Source organism: Micromys minutus (assembly GCF_963924665.1).
Source record: "Micromys minutus genome assembly, chromosome: 11".
In the NCBI taxonomy this organism is placed as follows: domain Eukaryota; kingdom Metazoa; phylum Chordata; class Mammalia; order Rodentia; family Muridae; genus Micromys; species Micromys minutus.
This window is the reverse complement of record NC_137980.1, coordinates 52,996,076-53,014,242: the sequence shown is the minus strand read 5'-3', so window position 1 is coordinate 53,014,242 and position 18,167 is coordinate 52,996,076. Positions and strand designations below refer to the sequence as shown.

Genomic DNA, 18,167 nt, shown 5'->3' with positions numbered 1-18,167 from the left:
TAAACAGGAGCTTCTGGGTCAGGCAGGCATGGCTTCGGGGTCTCTCACAGCTGTAACTGGTGACCTTGGGGAAAACTGCCTAGAGTCACTAGGCCTGTATCCAACTGTGCAGTAGGGGTTGTCTGAGCCCCCATCTGAGGATGTGGTGACAGTGAAGTTAGTGACTGTATGCATCAGTCTGTGGCCTGGGACAGACTACTGTGGCAGTGTTAGCTATTGCTGCTAGGTGTTAGCCCTTGGGGTGGGGGGACAATGGCCATCCCATCCCCTGGGGACAGGGCATACAGTGTAGAGAGTCCTCTGACATCTGTACCACAGGGAACTTGTCATTCTGTCTGCAGACACCAAGAGAGATGTTTCTAGTTGGGAGCCTCGTTGTCATCTGTGGGCTGCTGGCCCAGAGTACAGCCCAGCTGGCAGGCCTGCCATTGCCCCTGGGCCAAGATCTGCCTATGTCCAATGGTCACTGCCGGTCCCTGCATGTAGGCCAGACCCTGCCCTACTATGGAGTGACTCCAGTCGTGTCCACGTATCCTACAGCCCATCTTGATAGAAACTTCAGAGATGGTAAGTGCGTCCTTGACGGTCCCTTTCAGATGTGTGTGTGTGTGTGTGTGTGTGTGTGTGTGTGTGTGTGTGTGTGTGTGTTTCCATGTAGATGCTCTAGTCTATTCAACTTCTCAATCATAGGAAGGGAATTGTCAGTGAGAAAGGGAATCTGAAGCTCTAGAGTTCTCATCCTTCCTAAAGCTGTAGTTCCTCCTGTCATGGTGACCCCAGACCTTAAAATTATCTTCAGTATTGCTTCATAACTGTAACTGTCCTACTGTTATGAATCATAATGTAAATATCTTTATTTTTGATGGTCTAGACAACCCTTATGAAAAGTCTCCTCCCCAAAGCCCCAAAAAGGTCTTTGTGCTAGAGTTAGCAGATATGACCCCTGAGAGTCTCTGCTTTGTAGCTTTCAGACATGGCCTGCTGTCTGGGGGAATTCTGAGCTTTCTGGAACACATACCACTCTTGGACTACGTGAGACCTGCAGGAAGCAATGCTGGTGGCCTGGTCGGGGTGCTTGGAAAAGTGATTTCATCGATCCCTCTCTTGAACAACATCCTTGAGTGAGTTACCTAAAGTAGAAATTTTATCCCTGCCAGTAATCGAAGACCTGTCAGCCCCAAGCAGCAGCCAAAGAGAGAGGAATAAGATGAGGATAGAGCCAAGGATTGTTCCCAGGCCCCTCTTCCCTCTGGCAACAGCAGCCCTTAGCACTTGGAGTTCCCCCCAGTCCTAAGGCACATCCTGGGCCCCAGCAGCAGCTATCATCCCCATGACAAGCCTTCCATGTCAACTCCATAATCCCCAATTCCCAGATGCAAAACCTGAGGCACAGAGATGTGCCTGTGCCCACATAGCTAGGGTGATACAGTCAGGAATCCAACTCAGAGAAGCCCCTAAGCTTTGCCACCCACTGCAGTCACTGTGTCCATCCCACTAAGGGAATGTGAATGGGCACTAGGCCACCTTCCTCATCTGTGTCACCTTTGCCTGAGACCTGACATGGTGTTTCCCATGACAGCTTCCTAGGCACAAAGCCACAATGGGAGCTTGTAACTGTTCCCAGCCTGAGTCCTTGGTAAGAACTGCACAGAAGCCATTGCCAAGGTTCCCAGCCTCCCAGTCCTTTGCTTCCTGACCCAGAGATGGTCAGACAGACTTCAGTGCTGGATGACCTGAGGTCAGGCACCTGGTCTCCTGGGTTTGATTTCTCCATCTGTGTGGTGGAGAGAAAGACTCTGGAGAAGACCAAGGAAGGTAAATAGGACACCATGGATGGGTCAGAGAAGGCTTCTTCCCACACTTTTGCTTTCTTTCCAACTTCCTACCTCTTAAATGTCATGACAGGTTGAGTCATTTCTATCATGCCTCTTATGCAGAATTTATTCTAGTTGCCCGTGTATCTTCTCTATGTGCATTGACAATACATCTGTTGATGTATCCATCCTTCCTTTCCTCTAACCACTCCTACTTCCACCCACCCTCCCACATATCCAATTACTAATATTCTTATCAACTTGAAAGTCAGCCTCTTTCTTTGAAGAGTTCTCAACTAGTATACCCAGTCCCTTTCCTCTAATATCTTCTAAACTTGAGGTAAACAGAGGTCCAGGTATGCAGAGATCTAATCCAGAAGGAAGTTGAAAATGATAGGGATGTGGCTCAGAACACAGGGTAGTTCTGACTCCAAGACTAGCCTCACATCTTCCTCGTTTCTGGTGGACAGCTCTTTCTCTGTGATGAGTAAATTTAGTTGAAGATGATTTCCAGGTCTGAGCTTAACACACTTATGTTTCTCCCCAACCAGCATAAGAGTCACTAATCCCCAGCTACTGGAAATCGGTCTGGTGCAGAGCTATGATTTCCACCGCCTGTATGTTACCATCCCACTGGGCTTTGATCTCAAAGTGAACACGTGAGTAGGTTCCAAGGTTGGTAGGGATGGGGATGACTCACAAAGGGAGTTGGCTATAGAAAGCTGCAAAGGCCCGACCCTTGAACCTTACCTGTTTGATGCTGTGTTGAACAAACTCGGGTCATGTACAAAGCACACTTGACCTCTCTGAGCCTTGGTTTCCCCTAAAGGAAACAGAGATCAATATCACTGTGGCAAAATAAAGTAAAATGAGGCTAACCCTCCTGCCAAGAGGAAATCCCCCACCTTAAAATGTGAGAGGCCAGATACCAATAGAGCTGTTTCTGCCTTCTCTGTCAGGCTGTTGGTTGGAAGTTTGTTGGAGCTGTCTGTGAAGCTGGATGTCACTGCAGAAGTCTATGCTGTGAGAGACACTTATGGGAGGAGCCGTCTGGTCATTGGTGACTGTATTTACCCTCCTGGCAGCTTGCGTATCTCCTTGCTTAATAGGTAATGCCAATGGGTGGGCTTTTCTTGCCCAGAGATAGTTGGGTAAAAGATGAAACAAAGGAAGGATGAATGAATAAGAGGATAGGAAGAAAGATGTGTTGGGGGAGGAAATGTGGATGGATGATGCATTGGTGGATGGATGAATGGATGGATGGATGCATCGATGGATGGATGGATGGATGATGGATAGTTTAATGGATGGGTGGATAGATGGGGGATGGATGGATTGATGGATGGGTGGATGGATGGATGAGTGAGTGGATAGACAGATGGATGCATGCATGCTTGGATGGATAGATGATGGATGGATGGATAGATGGATAGATGAATGGTTAAATGTTTGGTGGGTAGGAGACAGATGTATAGGCAGTTGTATGAATAGATAAGTAAATGGATAAATAAATGCTTACTTACCCCTCACTAAACCAAAATAACCAAATTAATGTTGGATAGGCCATATAAAATATGCCTTAATACAACCTTTTATAATCTGACGGGGAGAGCCAGAGAGCCTCTGACATGAACCTGATCAGTATTCCTCCAATTTGGTACTACCTTGTTTATAACACAAAACTATATGAGATTATTAATAGAGTCCTACTAAGAAGTATTAGATACAGAGCACATTTTAATTACTTGTTCCAGTTGCCTGTCATATAGGAAGGCCCAGACATATATAGTGTATAGAGCCTGTTCATATCATGGCCCAAATTCACTGAACAAACATGTTGGGCTTTGTGTGTATTGTTTCATTAAGTCTCCATGACAACTACATACTAAGTACTTTTCATACATTCATGGATTTCAGTCTTGTCCCTGAAGTGTGTTTGTTCTGCTTTCAGCTGTGCATGCACAGCTGGGTTGAGTGTAACTCTCTTCATCTAGGATCCTTGCTGTTCATCTGCCATGGACAGAAGTGGGGAAGGCCTGGTCTCATTATGAGTGTGCAGTGATAGCTTAACTTCTCCAGTCCAACCCCAAGCCTCTGAGTCATATCCATGCCTTTTCTTTTCCAGACTTGGTCCCCTGCAAAGCCTTATAGACAGCCTCACAGACATCTTGACTAGAGTCATTCCTGGCCTGGTACAGGGTGTGGTAAGACAACAATGCGACAGTCCCCCACTCCATAGGTCTTAGAGTTCTTAAGCTGAGCTACTCTGTATGAAAACTGTCCATCCATCAGTCCATCTGTCCTGTGATCCAGCTGTCTGGGTTAATTCTCTCTACTCCTCCAAACACATTGGTTGGCTTCTTATGAGCAGTAGAAAGTATTCCTGAATATATTCTATGAGCAAACTGCTTTTCCTAGGGTCTCCTTGCAGGAGGTCCTGTGTCTAACTCTCCTCTCTACCCCGGGTCAGGTGTGTCCTCTGGTCAATGGGGTCCTCAGCCTTCTGGATGTCACCCTAGCACATGATGTTGCTGGTAAGTGCTGTCTCCAAGTTCCCTCTCCTCTAAGGTAGCATCATCAGTTTCTCACGTTCTGTCCCTACGTACCCTGGAACAACCAGGTTCTATTAGCCACACCCCTCCCCAACTACAGTGTCTTTGCCTCCATGAATAATCCAGATGAGTCTGAGATAATGTCTTTTTCCTCCTTAGCCTGACCTGAAAGCCGCTGGGCTGGCTGTGGGGGTAGGGGGTGAGGGGACTAATCCTTCCCAACATGTCTAGGTGTGGTGAACATAGCTGGTGCTCTAGAGCCCCAGGAAGCTTTCAGGTTCTCCTTGGACTCCTTCACCTCCAGATCATAACTCTCATCATTTCTTTTCTAGATGTGCTGCTGCATGGAGTACAATTTGTCATTAAGGCCTAAGCCTTCCAAGAAAGGACCTGTCTCTACCGTGATGGTAATGCTGTTTCCATTCTCCAGGATTTGTGGATAAGCTGTCATCCACTAGGACAGGGAAGCGAGGATCTCGAAACAGCAGCGCACACAACAGCTTTCCCAGAAGCACCACTCTGAGCACATGGGTCTGGGGGAAAGATCTAAGTTATAGCAATACTCAAGCAAAGATACAAACATAAACATAGACACACAGAGATGCGCCAAATCCCTAGAATAACTGATCGATGTGGTGCTGGACTGGAACCACACACAGCTTCAAAGAGGAATATCATGGTTATGGGCACACACTCCTGCACATAGATGTGACAGTCAGACCATCATCCACAGGGCACACATATACAGACTCACTAGCCAAGTCCCTATGATTAAACAGACACACACTCGAACACATGCACAAGAAGCCATAGAGACAGCCTGGGGTTTCAGCATGTTTTTGTCTCTCAGAGGACCAGTTCCTAACAGGACAGAACTAGTGAGAGTCACTGACCTCAGCCATCTTCCTGATTGAACTCTTCTCCCAACAGAACCACTTCTTGCTACTCTGTCCACTCCCTCCTGCCCAGCTTACTTGGCTCACAGAAGGAAGCCCTGTGTCCTGAAAAATGACATGGCCACCTTCTCAGGGAACCTGCTCTCCTCCTTTCTGAGGCTTGATGGATATTCCATGTTCATCACTAAATAAAAATTTTCTTTTTCTACACTGAGGCCTTCTGTTCCTCCCATCACTTGAGAGGCTCCAGAGAGTCCTGACTAGGTGATCAGGGATGAGAGTTCTCAAGCAGCTGAGGGCTTGGGTGCAGGTGAATGGGGATTTTGGATGACTGCCTTGCTGTCCTCACAAAATGTACATAAGGAATCTGGGAGTGGATAAGCACTAAGGCATAGATGTTCACACACAGTATAATCACACAAAAGATGGTGTGGCAGATGGGAGGGATATCTGAGAACTGGGCAGGATGTGTGTGGCCATATATGACTCTAGTCTCCACCTCAGGCTGGGGATACCAGCTGTCTTACTTGAGGTTTGTATACTGTGATAAAACGCCATGGCCAGGGCCAGGAGAGATGCCTCAATGTTTAAGAATATGTGTTGCTCTTGTAAAGGATGTGGGTTCGATGCCTAGGGTCTAGGTGATGACTCACGGCCATCTATAACTCCAGTGCCAGAAGGCTCAATGCCCTCTTCTACTCTGAGAGCACCAAGCACACACATGGTACACATATGTACAAGCAAGTAAAATACTCATATGTATATACAGATAGATAGATAGATAGATAGGCAGACTGACAGACAGATATCTAAGACTGACTTTAAAAAAAAAAAAACATGACCAAAAGGGACTTGGGAAAAAAGGGTTTCTTTCGCCTAACAGCTGATAATTCCATCACTGAAGGAAGCCAGGAAAGGAAGCAAGGGAAGAACCTGGAAGCAGGAAGCCATGAAGGAACACTGCTTACTGAACTGCTCCTCAGCCTGCCTTTTTATCCACTCCAGGACTGCCTACCTGGGCTGGCATGCCTACCTTCCCAAGGTGGCCTTACTTCCCCCACCACCACCACCACGAGCTGGGCCCTCCCACACTAACCATTAATCAAGAACACGAACTAGAAAGGTAGTTTCTCGATAGAGAGTTCTTCTTCCCAAATAAGTCTAGCTTGTGTCAAGCTGGCATAAAGCTGGCCAGCCCAACTGACCCTTGTCAACTTGACACACAGATACATCACTATTCAACTACATTTTCTCCTTTCTCACTTTTCCCCAAGGTGATATATGTTAATATTAGTATCACAATATAGAACATTCCAACTTTTAAAAGTCTCAGTATTTAAAAATTCCAACACTCTAAAAGTTCAGTCTCTCTAAAATATCCAAAGGCTTTCTAAAATCCCAAAATCTCTCAACTGTGGACTCCTGTAAAACCAAAAATAATTTAAATCCTTTCTTACTCCAAGAGGGAAGAACCATGGCATAGTCAGAGTCGGACCAACTCAGAACCAAAGTCTAACAGTGTAGGTCTCAGTGTCAGAATTCTGGGACTCAGTTGTGATATTCTAGGCTCTGAGGGGCTTGCCACAGGACAGCCAGTGTCTCTCTGGGGCTTGGGCAAGCTCCCTTTCATGGCTGCTGGTATCCTTGGTGGTCATCACATGGATGAATCTGGAATCTTCAAAATGTTGGCATCTCCACACCCATTTGACTGTACCTTCACAAACACCCTTTCATGGGCTCTTTTTAGGGACCCTGACCCTGCCACACAGTGCCAAGTCTCAGCTTCTCTTCAGCCCTGGTGCTTCTACTACAGCTGAGGCTGCACCTTCACCGGTGCTTTCTACAAGCCTCTCTTCAGGGACTCAAGTCCTACCAGAACAGTGCCAAAGAAGTCTCAACTGTTCTCCCAAGATCCCTTTACTCCTTCAAAACTAGCACCAGCTGGGAAACTCTTACACTTACCAAGTTTGACTGCCAACACAACATATAGCCTTGGCTCCCACTGGACCACAGTTTCTTGAGGGAACACTTTCCAGAAGAGTTTGCGTCAATGATGCTGGTCACCACTAATTTCTCAGCTCCATCTGACCGGCATTGATTTTTCCCAGCAAAGCAAAGTTTTCACCTAAGTGGTTCTTGATGCCCCTGCCCTTGGTTCTGCTTCTGCCCTAAGGGTATCCTAACACTGTTACCCACTGGGCAGGATCCCAGCCAGTGTGCGTGCAGAAGAAATAGCCTTCTCCAGAGATAGTTTTCAGTGAAACAGCTCTCCTTTATCGGGGGTAACAAGGGCTATATAAACCTTGGGGAGTGGGTAGAGGGTTGAATGTACATTATTGGCTGGAGCCATTACTGGAAATGATTTATTTGCATGAAGAGAAATTTTAGATGCTTGCTGAACATGTCCTCATATAGAGAGGGGAAGTTTACTGTGCAGTTTGGCCACTAGGCTACGTGACTACCTCAAGGGTAGCAGAGGTGGGGAGTCATAAGGTCACATGTGTTGGGAGCTGCAGGCCTGGAACAAGAACAGAACAGTCCTACTCCTGTTGGCCTCAGGACGAGATTTTCAGAACATGTCTCAACCTCACTCTTGCTCCAGACTGGCACCCCAGCCACCTAGCTTTCTGGACCCACAAGCCCCAGATAACCAGACCGCAGATTCTAATTCAAAGTTAGACTCCCCTCTGGAATGTCACAAGCCACAGGTCCATCATCTGCACTGCTCTTACCATTTCCAGCTTCCAAGTTCCCACAGAGCAACCCACCGATGTCTGAGCACTCAGTGGCTTCCCCAGTCCAAAGCTGAAAGGTCACCTCAGTGCTTCCAAAAACCATGTGGTCAACTCTGTCACAGCAATACCCCGTGACCTGGTGTAAATGTCTGACTTAGTTGGGGTTTGTATTGCTAAAATAAAACACCGTGACCAAAGCAACTTGAAGAGGAGAGCGCTGGCTTCAGATTAGGGGAGGAGCTCGGGGCAATAACCTGGAGGAGGCAGAAACTGAAGCAAAGACCCTGGGGGCATGCTGTTCACTGGCTTGTCCAGCCTTAGAGACCCCGTGAAGGAGAGACTGAGGACTAGTGAGACAGAAAGAACACATTGTATGTGTCACTGGACTCAAGAGCGAAAGGACAGAGACACGATTTAAGTAGGTGTTCCCATTGAGAAGCTGAAGTTCTCTGACAGCCAGCTTTCTGACGGCGTAACAAAATGCCTGAGGAAATCAACTTTAGGGAGAGAAAAGTTATTTTGGCTCATGAGTTCAGAGTTTTCAATCTGTGGTCCACTGGCTCTATTGCTTTTAGGCTGTCACAAGACACACACCATTGCTCACTTCATGACAACTGAGAAGCAAGAAGGAAGGAAATCAGAGCCCCAGTGTTCCCTGCAGGGGCATCCTCCCAACTTTCTCTCACTAATCCCCACTTCCCTGTTTCCACTGCCTCTTCAGAACTCCATCAACTGGAGAACAAGCAAGCTTTGGGGGACATGTCACATCCAAATATGTATGCACACAAGCCAGCAGGGGACTTCCCCACAAGCCTGACTGGGAGAGGAGCAGAAGGCTTGTGATGGCCTGCTCTCCACAGCCACACATCACTTTCTCTGCACCTCTCTTCACTAGTACTGAGTCATCGAGGGAGGGAGGATCAAGCTCACACTTTGGAAGGGAGCAGCTGAGCATCCGTGGGCAAGCTAAAAGCTGCCTTCCCTCTCCATTCTGGGCGTGGCCACAGTCACAGGCATGCAGTGTCCCTGCCTTTTCACCCAGAGTCTTTCTTTGAAGATGAAATGACCACTGTGCAGGGTTTGGGTCTCCTGCTGTTGTTTAGATTGTTTACTCCGTGGCTGTGTCTCTTCCCACTCTGTCCAGACTAGCTGAAGGCGGGATTACTCTCCTGAGCAGTGAAGAAAACCATGCTTCTATGGCTCTCTGTCTGCCGTGTCTCCCCCATCCAGGGCCTGTGTGAGAGAAGCTCAGGTGGAGTCCAGACACAGCACGAAGTAACCGTAACCCGTGGAACAGCCATGCTTTTTTCCATAACCTCTCTCTTACCATCTAATTGCAGCAAGAGTAATGGCTGGAAGGCGGCTTTTCTCGAACACTCTTGAATGCTCTCTTAGACTGAGAGGTGGGTGGTCTAAATAGACTTAAACTATTAAGACAGTTTGCTTCTGAGGGTTCTTAACTTCTGAGGGTGACTCAGCTGGTAGAGGCATGTGTTACTGAGCCTGAAAGGCCCTAGTGCTGGGATCAAACCCGGGTCCTTATTCCTTTCTACAAGCACTGTAAAGACTAAGCCATCTCCTAAGAACCTTGATGTCTTGAAATAAAAAAGTGGGGAGCATTTAGAGGAATATATGAAGTAAATAAAGGAGATGGGGGCTTCTCTGGGCATCAGCATGCAGTTGTCTCTGCTACCACAAGAGGGAGCAAATGTACATGCTATTCCCCACAGCAGGCCAAAGAATCCACCCACCCCTTTCATTTTGTGTGTGTGTCTCTGTGTGTGTGTGTGTGTGTGTGTGTGTGTGTGTGTCCACATAGGTTCCACAGAGTACATGTACATGTCCCAATACAGCTTCCCAGATTCAGTTCTCTTCCACCGTGTGAGTCCTAGGGGGTCCTAGGTTCCTGCTCCCCCTTCCTCCTAGAATGGAGTGAGCAGTCAGCAAAGGGTACAAACATGAAAGACTCTTGTCAATTCAGAGCTAACAACCTTTAAACTGGTAAAACAACCTATGACCAGCTGCCAGAAGGGATTAAGATGAGCTGAGTCGGAGCATCCGCGGTAGATGAGAGGTTACTGTTCTGAACCTCTCGGGAGCCATCCCCTGCCAAGCCAGTCTGCAGCTCTGGCCAGTGCGATGGCTCTCGGACTTCCTGAGCAGCAGAGAGAGTAGGTGGCTTCCACCTCCAGTGTATTCGGTGGTCCAGACAGAAACAAGCTCCTGAAGCCTACAATGGCAGATAGAGGCAGAAAAATCCTCAGGTGCCGTATCCTCCACCTTCGAGAGATCCACCCAGAGTTGTCAAAAGTTACCAGCAAGTCTGGGTGGCGGGGACCATCTGTTCTTTTTTCCTGGCCTGGTCCCATTGGGCTTTGGCTATCAAAAGCTAGGAACTTGAGTGAGTGGCAGGGGTAGTTTCCCTATGGCTTCCTTGTCTCCCACCTTCCCCAGCACCCCTAAATCCACATGGAACAGGGTGCCCAGCACTCAAGACCCTTCCACCCCAACCATAGTTAATCAAACTCAGGTCATCGGTCCCAGCAGGAGCGTGTCTTCATCCACTGAGCCACCTCAAACCCAAGAGACTTTTACGGAGCAGGATCTATGCAGCAGTCTACTGTCCTGCAAGCTTCCATCTCTATGTAGATGGAGACTCCATGTATCTTCAGTCAGAGCTCTGTGGGCAGGGAGTCCAGGACTCAGGTGCTGGCCAGGCTCTGCCGCCCATATGGCTTGCTGCAGGCAGAAAAACTCATGCACTCCAGACATTTTTTTTTTTTAAAACTGGGTCTCTAATAATGGCTGACTTCAAATAAACTCCCTCGGTATCCAAGGGCAACTTTGACTTTCAGATGGCCCTGCCTCTGTGAAGTGGAAGTTTCTGGATATGTCGGGTGATGGAGACTCACGTGGTGTTGTGCTGAGGCAGGATGCATGGAAGGACTCGCGATGTTTGGAGAGAGTGTAAATAGGACTCAACGGACCATGGCAGCATGCCTGCAGAGCTAGCTTAACAAAACTTTGTTGGTCTTACATCTTCATCTTTGCTGATCTCCACTTCATTGAGAAGTTCTCCTGATTCCCAGGAGGGCTCTGGTCACTCGGTAAAGCAGAGGCCAGAGGCCTGGCTGTTTCTGCTGGATTGTGCCACTGCTGCAGATTTGTGTTTGGTATCCTGACAACCAGAGATTGAGATCATCTCCCAAAGAATTACTTCTAAACAGGCCCACATCCCCTTGTCCTGTTTACCATCTTTTCTCCCCTACCTTTGGATGGTGGGCTAAAAGGGGGGAAATCAAAGCATTTGGAAACCCTTATTTTAGTGGATATATTTTATTTACATTTCAAATGTTATCCCCTTTCCCAGATTCCCCTTCATCTTCCCATCTCATCCCCCCTCCCCACGCTTCTATGAGGGTGTTCACCCACCCACCTCCTCCTGCCTCCCTTCCCTAACATTCCCCTACACTGGAACCAAGGGCTTCTTCTCCCATTGATGTCCAACAAGGCCATCCTCTGCTACATATGCAGCTGGAGCCATGGATCCCTCCATGTGTACTTGTTGGATAGTGATTTAGTCCCTTCGTTGGTATTGTTGTTTTTATGGGGTTGCAAACCCCTTCAACTCCTTCAGTTCTTTCTCTAACTCCTCCATTAAGGACCCTGTTCTCAGTTCAATGGTTGGCTGTGAGCATCCACCTCTGTATTTGCCATGCTCTGGCAGAGCCTCTCAACAGCTATATCAGGCTCCTATCAGCATGCACTTTTTGACATCGGAAATAGTGTCTGGGTTTAGTGGCTGTATTTGAGTTGGATCCCCAGGTGGGGCAGTCTCTGGATGGCCTTTCCTTCAGTTTCTGCGCCAAACTTTGTTGAGAACGCTTAATAAAAGTAGGTTTGTACTGGCTGGTTTTGTGTCAACTTGACACAAGCTGGAGTTATCACAGAGAAAGGAGCCTCATTTGGGGAAATGCCTCCATGAGATCCAGCTGGAAGGCATTTTCTCAACTAGTGATCAAGGGGGAAGGGCCCAGCCCATTGTGGGTGGTGTCATCCCTGGGCTAGTAGACCTGGGTTCTATAAGAAAGCAGGCTGAGCAAGGCAGGGGAAGCAAGCCAGTAAGCAACATCCATCCATGGCCTCTGCATCAGCTCCTGCTTCCTGACCTGCTTGAGTTCCAGTCCTGACTTACTTTGGTGATGAACAGCAATGTGGAAGTGTAAGCTGAATAAACCCTTTCCTCCTCAACTTGCTTCTAGGTCATAATGTTTGTGCAGGAATAGAAGACACAGATTTTTAAAAGTCTAAGCCTATACCTTCACCTCCTCAGAGCTGGAATTACAAGCATCCAGCTTTGTGTGATGCTGGAGCTTGACCCCAAGGCTTCCTTCATACCATACAATGCTCTTACCAACTGAGCTGCAGGCTCAGCCCTACTTCCAAAAGAAGTATTCTTCGAACGCCAGTGAGAGCCCAGCCCAGTATTGTTAGTGTACCCATTGCTATCCCAGTCAGCCCAGCACAGAATCCCACATTAGCTGCTTCGCCCTATCTTAGGTTTCCACTGCTACAACAAAACACTGACCAAAACCAACTTGGGAGAAAAGGGCTCATTTTACCTCAAAGAGGCCATCGCTGAATTGAGTCAGGTCAGGAACCTGGAGCAGAGACTGGGAGAGTGCTGCTGGCTTCACAGTTGACTAGCTTTGTAAGCGTGCTGTGTCAAAACATGCACAGACACATTTGTGGCTGTCCACAACACTGAAATGTACTGGATAACAAGTCTATGGGCTGCATCAGTTCTGTTGGCTGTAGCTGCCAAGTACCCATAATTCCCCTTGATCGCTGGCCACTGGCAACTTAGGGTCTCAATTATTCCAGTCTCGATTACTAATATTAACTCTTGGATTGTGCTTCACATATTAATTAAATTCTATCTGCGTATGTGTATATATGGAAGTTACAGAATGGCTTGGAAGGGATTCAAGAGCCACAGAGGTCAGAGTTCAAAGGATCCTAACTAGAGGCTGAGACAGAGATTTGATGCAAACTAAAGTGTGTGCTGAGACCTTATTGAAGCGGCTGGAAAGCTGCCTGGAGGCCACAGGGCCAAGCCACAGGCTGAGTCAGCAGGATCGCAGGGCTGTGAAAGTGAGTTTCAGGGCTGGGTCCTGATGGATGATTGGATGTCAGGGGACCCCACAAGCCTTACAACCAGCAGGATCCTTGTGAGGTGAAGAATGAAACCTGAGTCACTACTGGGTCAAAACTTCCAGGGTCTGACCTCATGGTTAATTCTCTTACAAATTTGAGCGAACTTTGGGAAGGGGTTTCTACATGACAATTACCACAGCAAAGCTTTAAGTATGACTACATAGAACCACCCTAGAAAAGTAACAAGGCACCTGTGACTTTTCCAATAAGAGCAAGCCCTATTTCACTCCCTCTATCCTGCCCCTCCCCAACCCCTGATCGCCATCCCCGTACCCCTCCTCACTCCTACCCCCACTTTGTCTCCTCTCGCCATCTACCTCCAGTGACTATTTTGTCTAATGTCTAATTTGCTTTCAGAGTCACACATCCTCCCCTGGGCCCTTCTTATTACTCCATTTCTTTGGGTTGTAGTATGGTTTTCCTGCACTTTATAGCTCATGTCCACTTGTGTGCGAGTGCAAGCCACACATGTCTTTCTGGGTCTATGTCACCTCACTCGGGATGATATTCTCAAGTTCCATCCATTTGCCTGCAAGCTTTATTTTTTTAAAAAAAAAAAGATTTATTTATTTTTTATATGTTTGAATACACTGTCGTTGACTTCAGACATACCAGAGGAGGCACCAAATCCCATTACAGATGGTTGTGAGCCACCACGTGGTTGCTGGGAATTGAACCCAGGACCTCTGGAAGAGCAATCAGTGCTCTTAACCACTGAGCCATCTCTTCGGCCATGACTGCAAGTTTTATGATGTCTTTGTTTTTAATAGTTAAATAGCATTCCGTTGTGTAAATGTACCACATTTTCTTTATCTATTGGTTAAGGGACATCTAGGCTGTTTCCAGTTTATGGCTATTACAAATAAAGCTGCTAGGAAGAGAGCTGAGCAAGTATTGCTGATACCGTGGGTTATTTGGTTCGGCTTAAGATTTCAGCATAGCCCTTGTCCCTGTGCCCCTTAACTGGAAGAAGATTTTCATAGGATTGTGGAACATGGTGGCATCTCTAGGACAACCTGGAGACCTGGATGGGCTCCATCTATAATTTCAAGCTGTACTACAGAGCAATAGTAATAAAAAGTCTACATAGTATTGGCATAAAAACAGACAGGTCGATCAACAAAATAGAATCAAAGACCCAGAAATAAAACATACCTAGGGATTCTTGATGTTTGATAAAGAAGCCAAAGTTATACAATGGTAAAATGAAAGCATCTTCAACAAATGATGCTGATCGAACTGGATGTCTACATGTAGAAGAATGTAGACATTTCCATCCCCTGAGAGAAAGCCAACCCCTGACACTATTAACGATCCTCTGCTCTGCTTGCAGACAGGAACCTAACATAACTGTCTCCTGAGAGGCTTCATCCAGTAGTGAGTGAAACAGATGCAGACATCTGCACCCAAATATCAGTTGGAGCTCAGGGAGTCTTGTGGAAGAGTTGGGGATAGGATTGAGTGAGCTGGAGGAGTCAAGAACACCACAAGAAGACCTTTAGAGTCAACTAACCTGGGCCCATGGGGGATCACAGAGACTGAACCATCAGCCAAAGAGCATGCATGGGCTGGACCTAGGCCCCACACATTTGTAGCAGATGTGCAGCTTGGTCTTCATGTGGGTCCCTAATAACTGCAGGGAGAACTGTCTCTGGCTCTGTAGCCTACCATTGGATCCTTTTGCCCTACCTGGACTGCCTGGTTGGGCCTTACTGGGAGAGGAGGTGCTTAGCTCTCCTGGGAACTCTCTGAAAAGGGAAAGAGTATTGGGAGGACAGGAAGGAGGGGGTTGTAATTAGTATGTAAAGTGAATAGAAGAAATAAATTATGAAAAAAGATGTTCATAACAATCTTACACCCCTCCCTTTGTTTCAATGTGCCTATGTTGCAATGCCCACATAACCGTGTCTACTCAGCCCACCAACTCCTCCCACTGAAAACACTCTACCTGTGAGTTAGAAAAGCCTTGTCTTTCTCCCTCATTCTTCATCCAATGCTGACCTCTCAAACCCATCTTAGGGAGAGGCAGTTTGCATCCATGAATAAAAAAGCTTGTTTTGATGAATTTGTCCATGATGGCTTGGGTCAGTTGTCTTTCTCCTCTCGTCCTTGGGGTTAACACATACTCTGAGTCTTCCACGTGACACAAAGGCAGGGAAGAGCTACCCACAAAGGATAAAGACTCGTTGAAAATGAGTGGTGTGAGCAATGGTTATAAGATGCTGTCCCTCCAAACATGGAAAAATATTTCCAAGGGACTTAATGACTCATGGTACCACAAGCAACAGGCATCAAAAGTTCTAGCCTGTGCTTTGGGGAAGGGGGGACAGAACAGAAGGCCATGAAATCCTCCATCCAAAGAGTATAACCTACTGTCAGTGCTGCCTCTATAGCAATGTCCCAACTAGGCCACCATCTTTCCTTCATTTGGCACAAAAACATGAGCATATTCTGAAAAGAAAACGATTGACATATGAGTGTTCTCAGTGCTTCCTCGTTATAGACATACACCCCTGATGTTCCCTGACATCACTCAGGGTGAATAAGGGCCTGACCACCCAGACTGGAGCTGATTCTCTATGCTAAACCTCCCTGTCCCTGTCCCTGTCCCTCTCCCTCTTCCTCTCCCTCTCCCTCTCCCTCTTCTTCTCCCTCTCCCTCCCTCCTCTGAGTCTCCATAGCCTCAAGAATATCCCGAGGATAAGGTCACCTACACTATGAACTGTGAAATCTTTAAAATTCTCATCAGACAAAGAACAATACCTTAATGCCACACAGCTTGGGTTTTGGAGGCCTGGCTACCAGCTGAGGCAATGAAGAAAAGACGGGCACACTGCCATGAAGCTGGGACCATGGAACTGGAAGCTCTGTGGAGGGCAGGGTTAATTAGTCCATAGGAGGTCTGTGTAGGGAGCAGTGTCAGACTGAAACATCTGGGAGGAGGAAGCTGCAGCTGCCAGCTTTCTTTACACACACTGATCAATAGTCCATATACATCAGACTCAGACCCCCAAGGAAAGCTTCGCCATTTCTCTTGAGCCTGGTGACAGCTTTGCCATGAGTCAATTGTCCTTGCCATCCTGGACATGGCCACACCCACGTCAAAATACACATTTATTCAGAACTTCACTCACTCAGAGCTTCCTCGGCTCCTTCCATATTGGCTTACGTATTAATTCCTTAAAAGCACAGGTAAGTCCCATTCCCATCTATCACCACCCCCAGCAGTTGGAAGGCTACCTTAGGTTCTGGTATGCTTCCTTGTTTTTCTTTTAGACACTGTTATATACTCACACACATTGATTATAATCATGTTCTGTATTAATAAATTTCCCCCCACTGGCTTTCTTCCTAGGATCGTTCTTTTGTATTATGTCATAGTCTCAGAATACTACCATCAGTTCTTTAAAAAAAATTGTCTTGCTCTTCAGCAGGAAGGTGATGAAAACAGCTGTCTGACAGAACCAAGTGGCAGCACACAGGGGAAAGCCTTACCACAGTGAGGCCGAGTGCGGTATGCATCTACCCGATGACTGGGGTGAGGGATGCCCTCAGTCCTCCACGGTCTGCATGCCCAGATATGCAGAACCTGTGCCTGACTCTGAAGGGGTCTTGGATCGTGGGTACCAGACACCTCTGATGGAAGAAAATATAAAAGCTGTGGCTTCTCAAGATCCAGCAAAAACATCTGCTAATGCTTTATTGCTTGTATATGGCTTGATGTGTCCCCTCATACAGAAAGATTTTAAGAGAAAGTAAGAAGCCAACAGAGCAGGTTTAATGAATGCCCAAATGCACATGGCCCTGAGTGGGCCTCACACCATTCCCAGTCACAACCTTTCTGTTTTCTGGGAATCTTACAAACAAGAGTCTAAAGTTTGCATACAGTAAAAATGTGTCTTCATTTCCTTGTGCACCCCCTACCTATGGCTTTACCATATCCACTGTAATCCTATCCAGTGTACCTTTGAAGCTAACCTATCACCTCATTTTCCAGAAAGGAAAAGGAGGAAAGGAGAGGGGAAGGTGGCTCCACACTTAAGAGCACTTGACACTCTTGCAGAAGACCTGCAGCTGGTTCCCAGCATCTGTATGATGACTCACTTTAATTTCAGTTCCAGGGGATCTGACACCCACTTATGGCCTCTTCAGGCACCAAGCACACGTACATTCAGGTAAACACTCACATGTTAAAATAAATAAATAAATATTTCTTTAAATAGTTGACAAGTTCTCAGAAACCCTTTCAACAATGTCACTTGAGAAGGCACAAGTTAATCACTTAACCACAATTCTCTCACAGGAAGCCTGTGTCTTCACACTTGGCTGTCCCATGCCTTTCGTAAGAGCTCCCATCCCACCCTCTATACACCCTATGCTAAAGCTGTTTCCTGCTAAAGCCAAGCCCTTCTTCCTACTGACTTATCTGGAAATTCTTTTCTGGGGCACAGTCAAGAATCTGGCTTCACCTGAGCAGAGGTCTCTGAAAATAAAAACTGCTACAGGCACCATGTGGAGCTGTGGCTGTGCTTCTGCCACGGGCATCCCTAACGTGGGGCTTTCCAGGGAGCTTCCAGGCTTTTGGCACCAGACTGGGACTGCTGAAGCCCTAGCTTCATGTCTGACAGTGTCCAAGTTGGTCATGCGTTCACATAACATGCACAACCCTGGGTTCAATCCCCAGCACTACACACACCGAGGGCACTGACCCAGCACCCAGGAGGGGGAGGTGGGCGGACCATAAGTATGACGTTATTCCTTCCTGTACAGGAAATCCAAGCTCAGCCTGGGCTGCATGAAGCTTTGTCTGAGAGAGAGAGAGAGAGAGAGAGAGAGAGAGAGAGAGAGAGAGAGAGAGGGAGGGAGGGAGGGAGGGAGGGAGGGAGGGAGGGAGAGAGGGAGAGACAGAGAGATCACAAATCTCCACACCTGCACATAATTTGACCTAAATGT

General features: G+C 47.2%; 1 protein-coding gene across 1 annotated transcript; it reads left to right on the top strand.

Moving 5' to 3' along the window:
• Positions 1 to 353: 353 nt before the first annotated feature.
• LOC308427448 (BPI fold-containing family A member 5) lies at positions 354 to 4,739 on the top strand (the record flags this gene model as incomplete). The annotated part of the gene is made up of 7 exons (XM_080925569.1): positions 354 to 567; positions 965 to 1,121; positions 2,366 to 2,473; positions 2,774 to 2,923; positions 3,940 to 4,018; positions 4,285 to 4,348; positions 4,699 to 4,739. The coding sequence occupies 7 exons, from the start codon at positions 354 to 356 to the stop codon at positions 4,737 to 4,739; spliced, it is 813 nt and encodes a 270-aa protein (XP_080781695.1).
• Between the last annotated feature and the right edge of the window lie 13,428 nt (positions 4,740 to 18,167).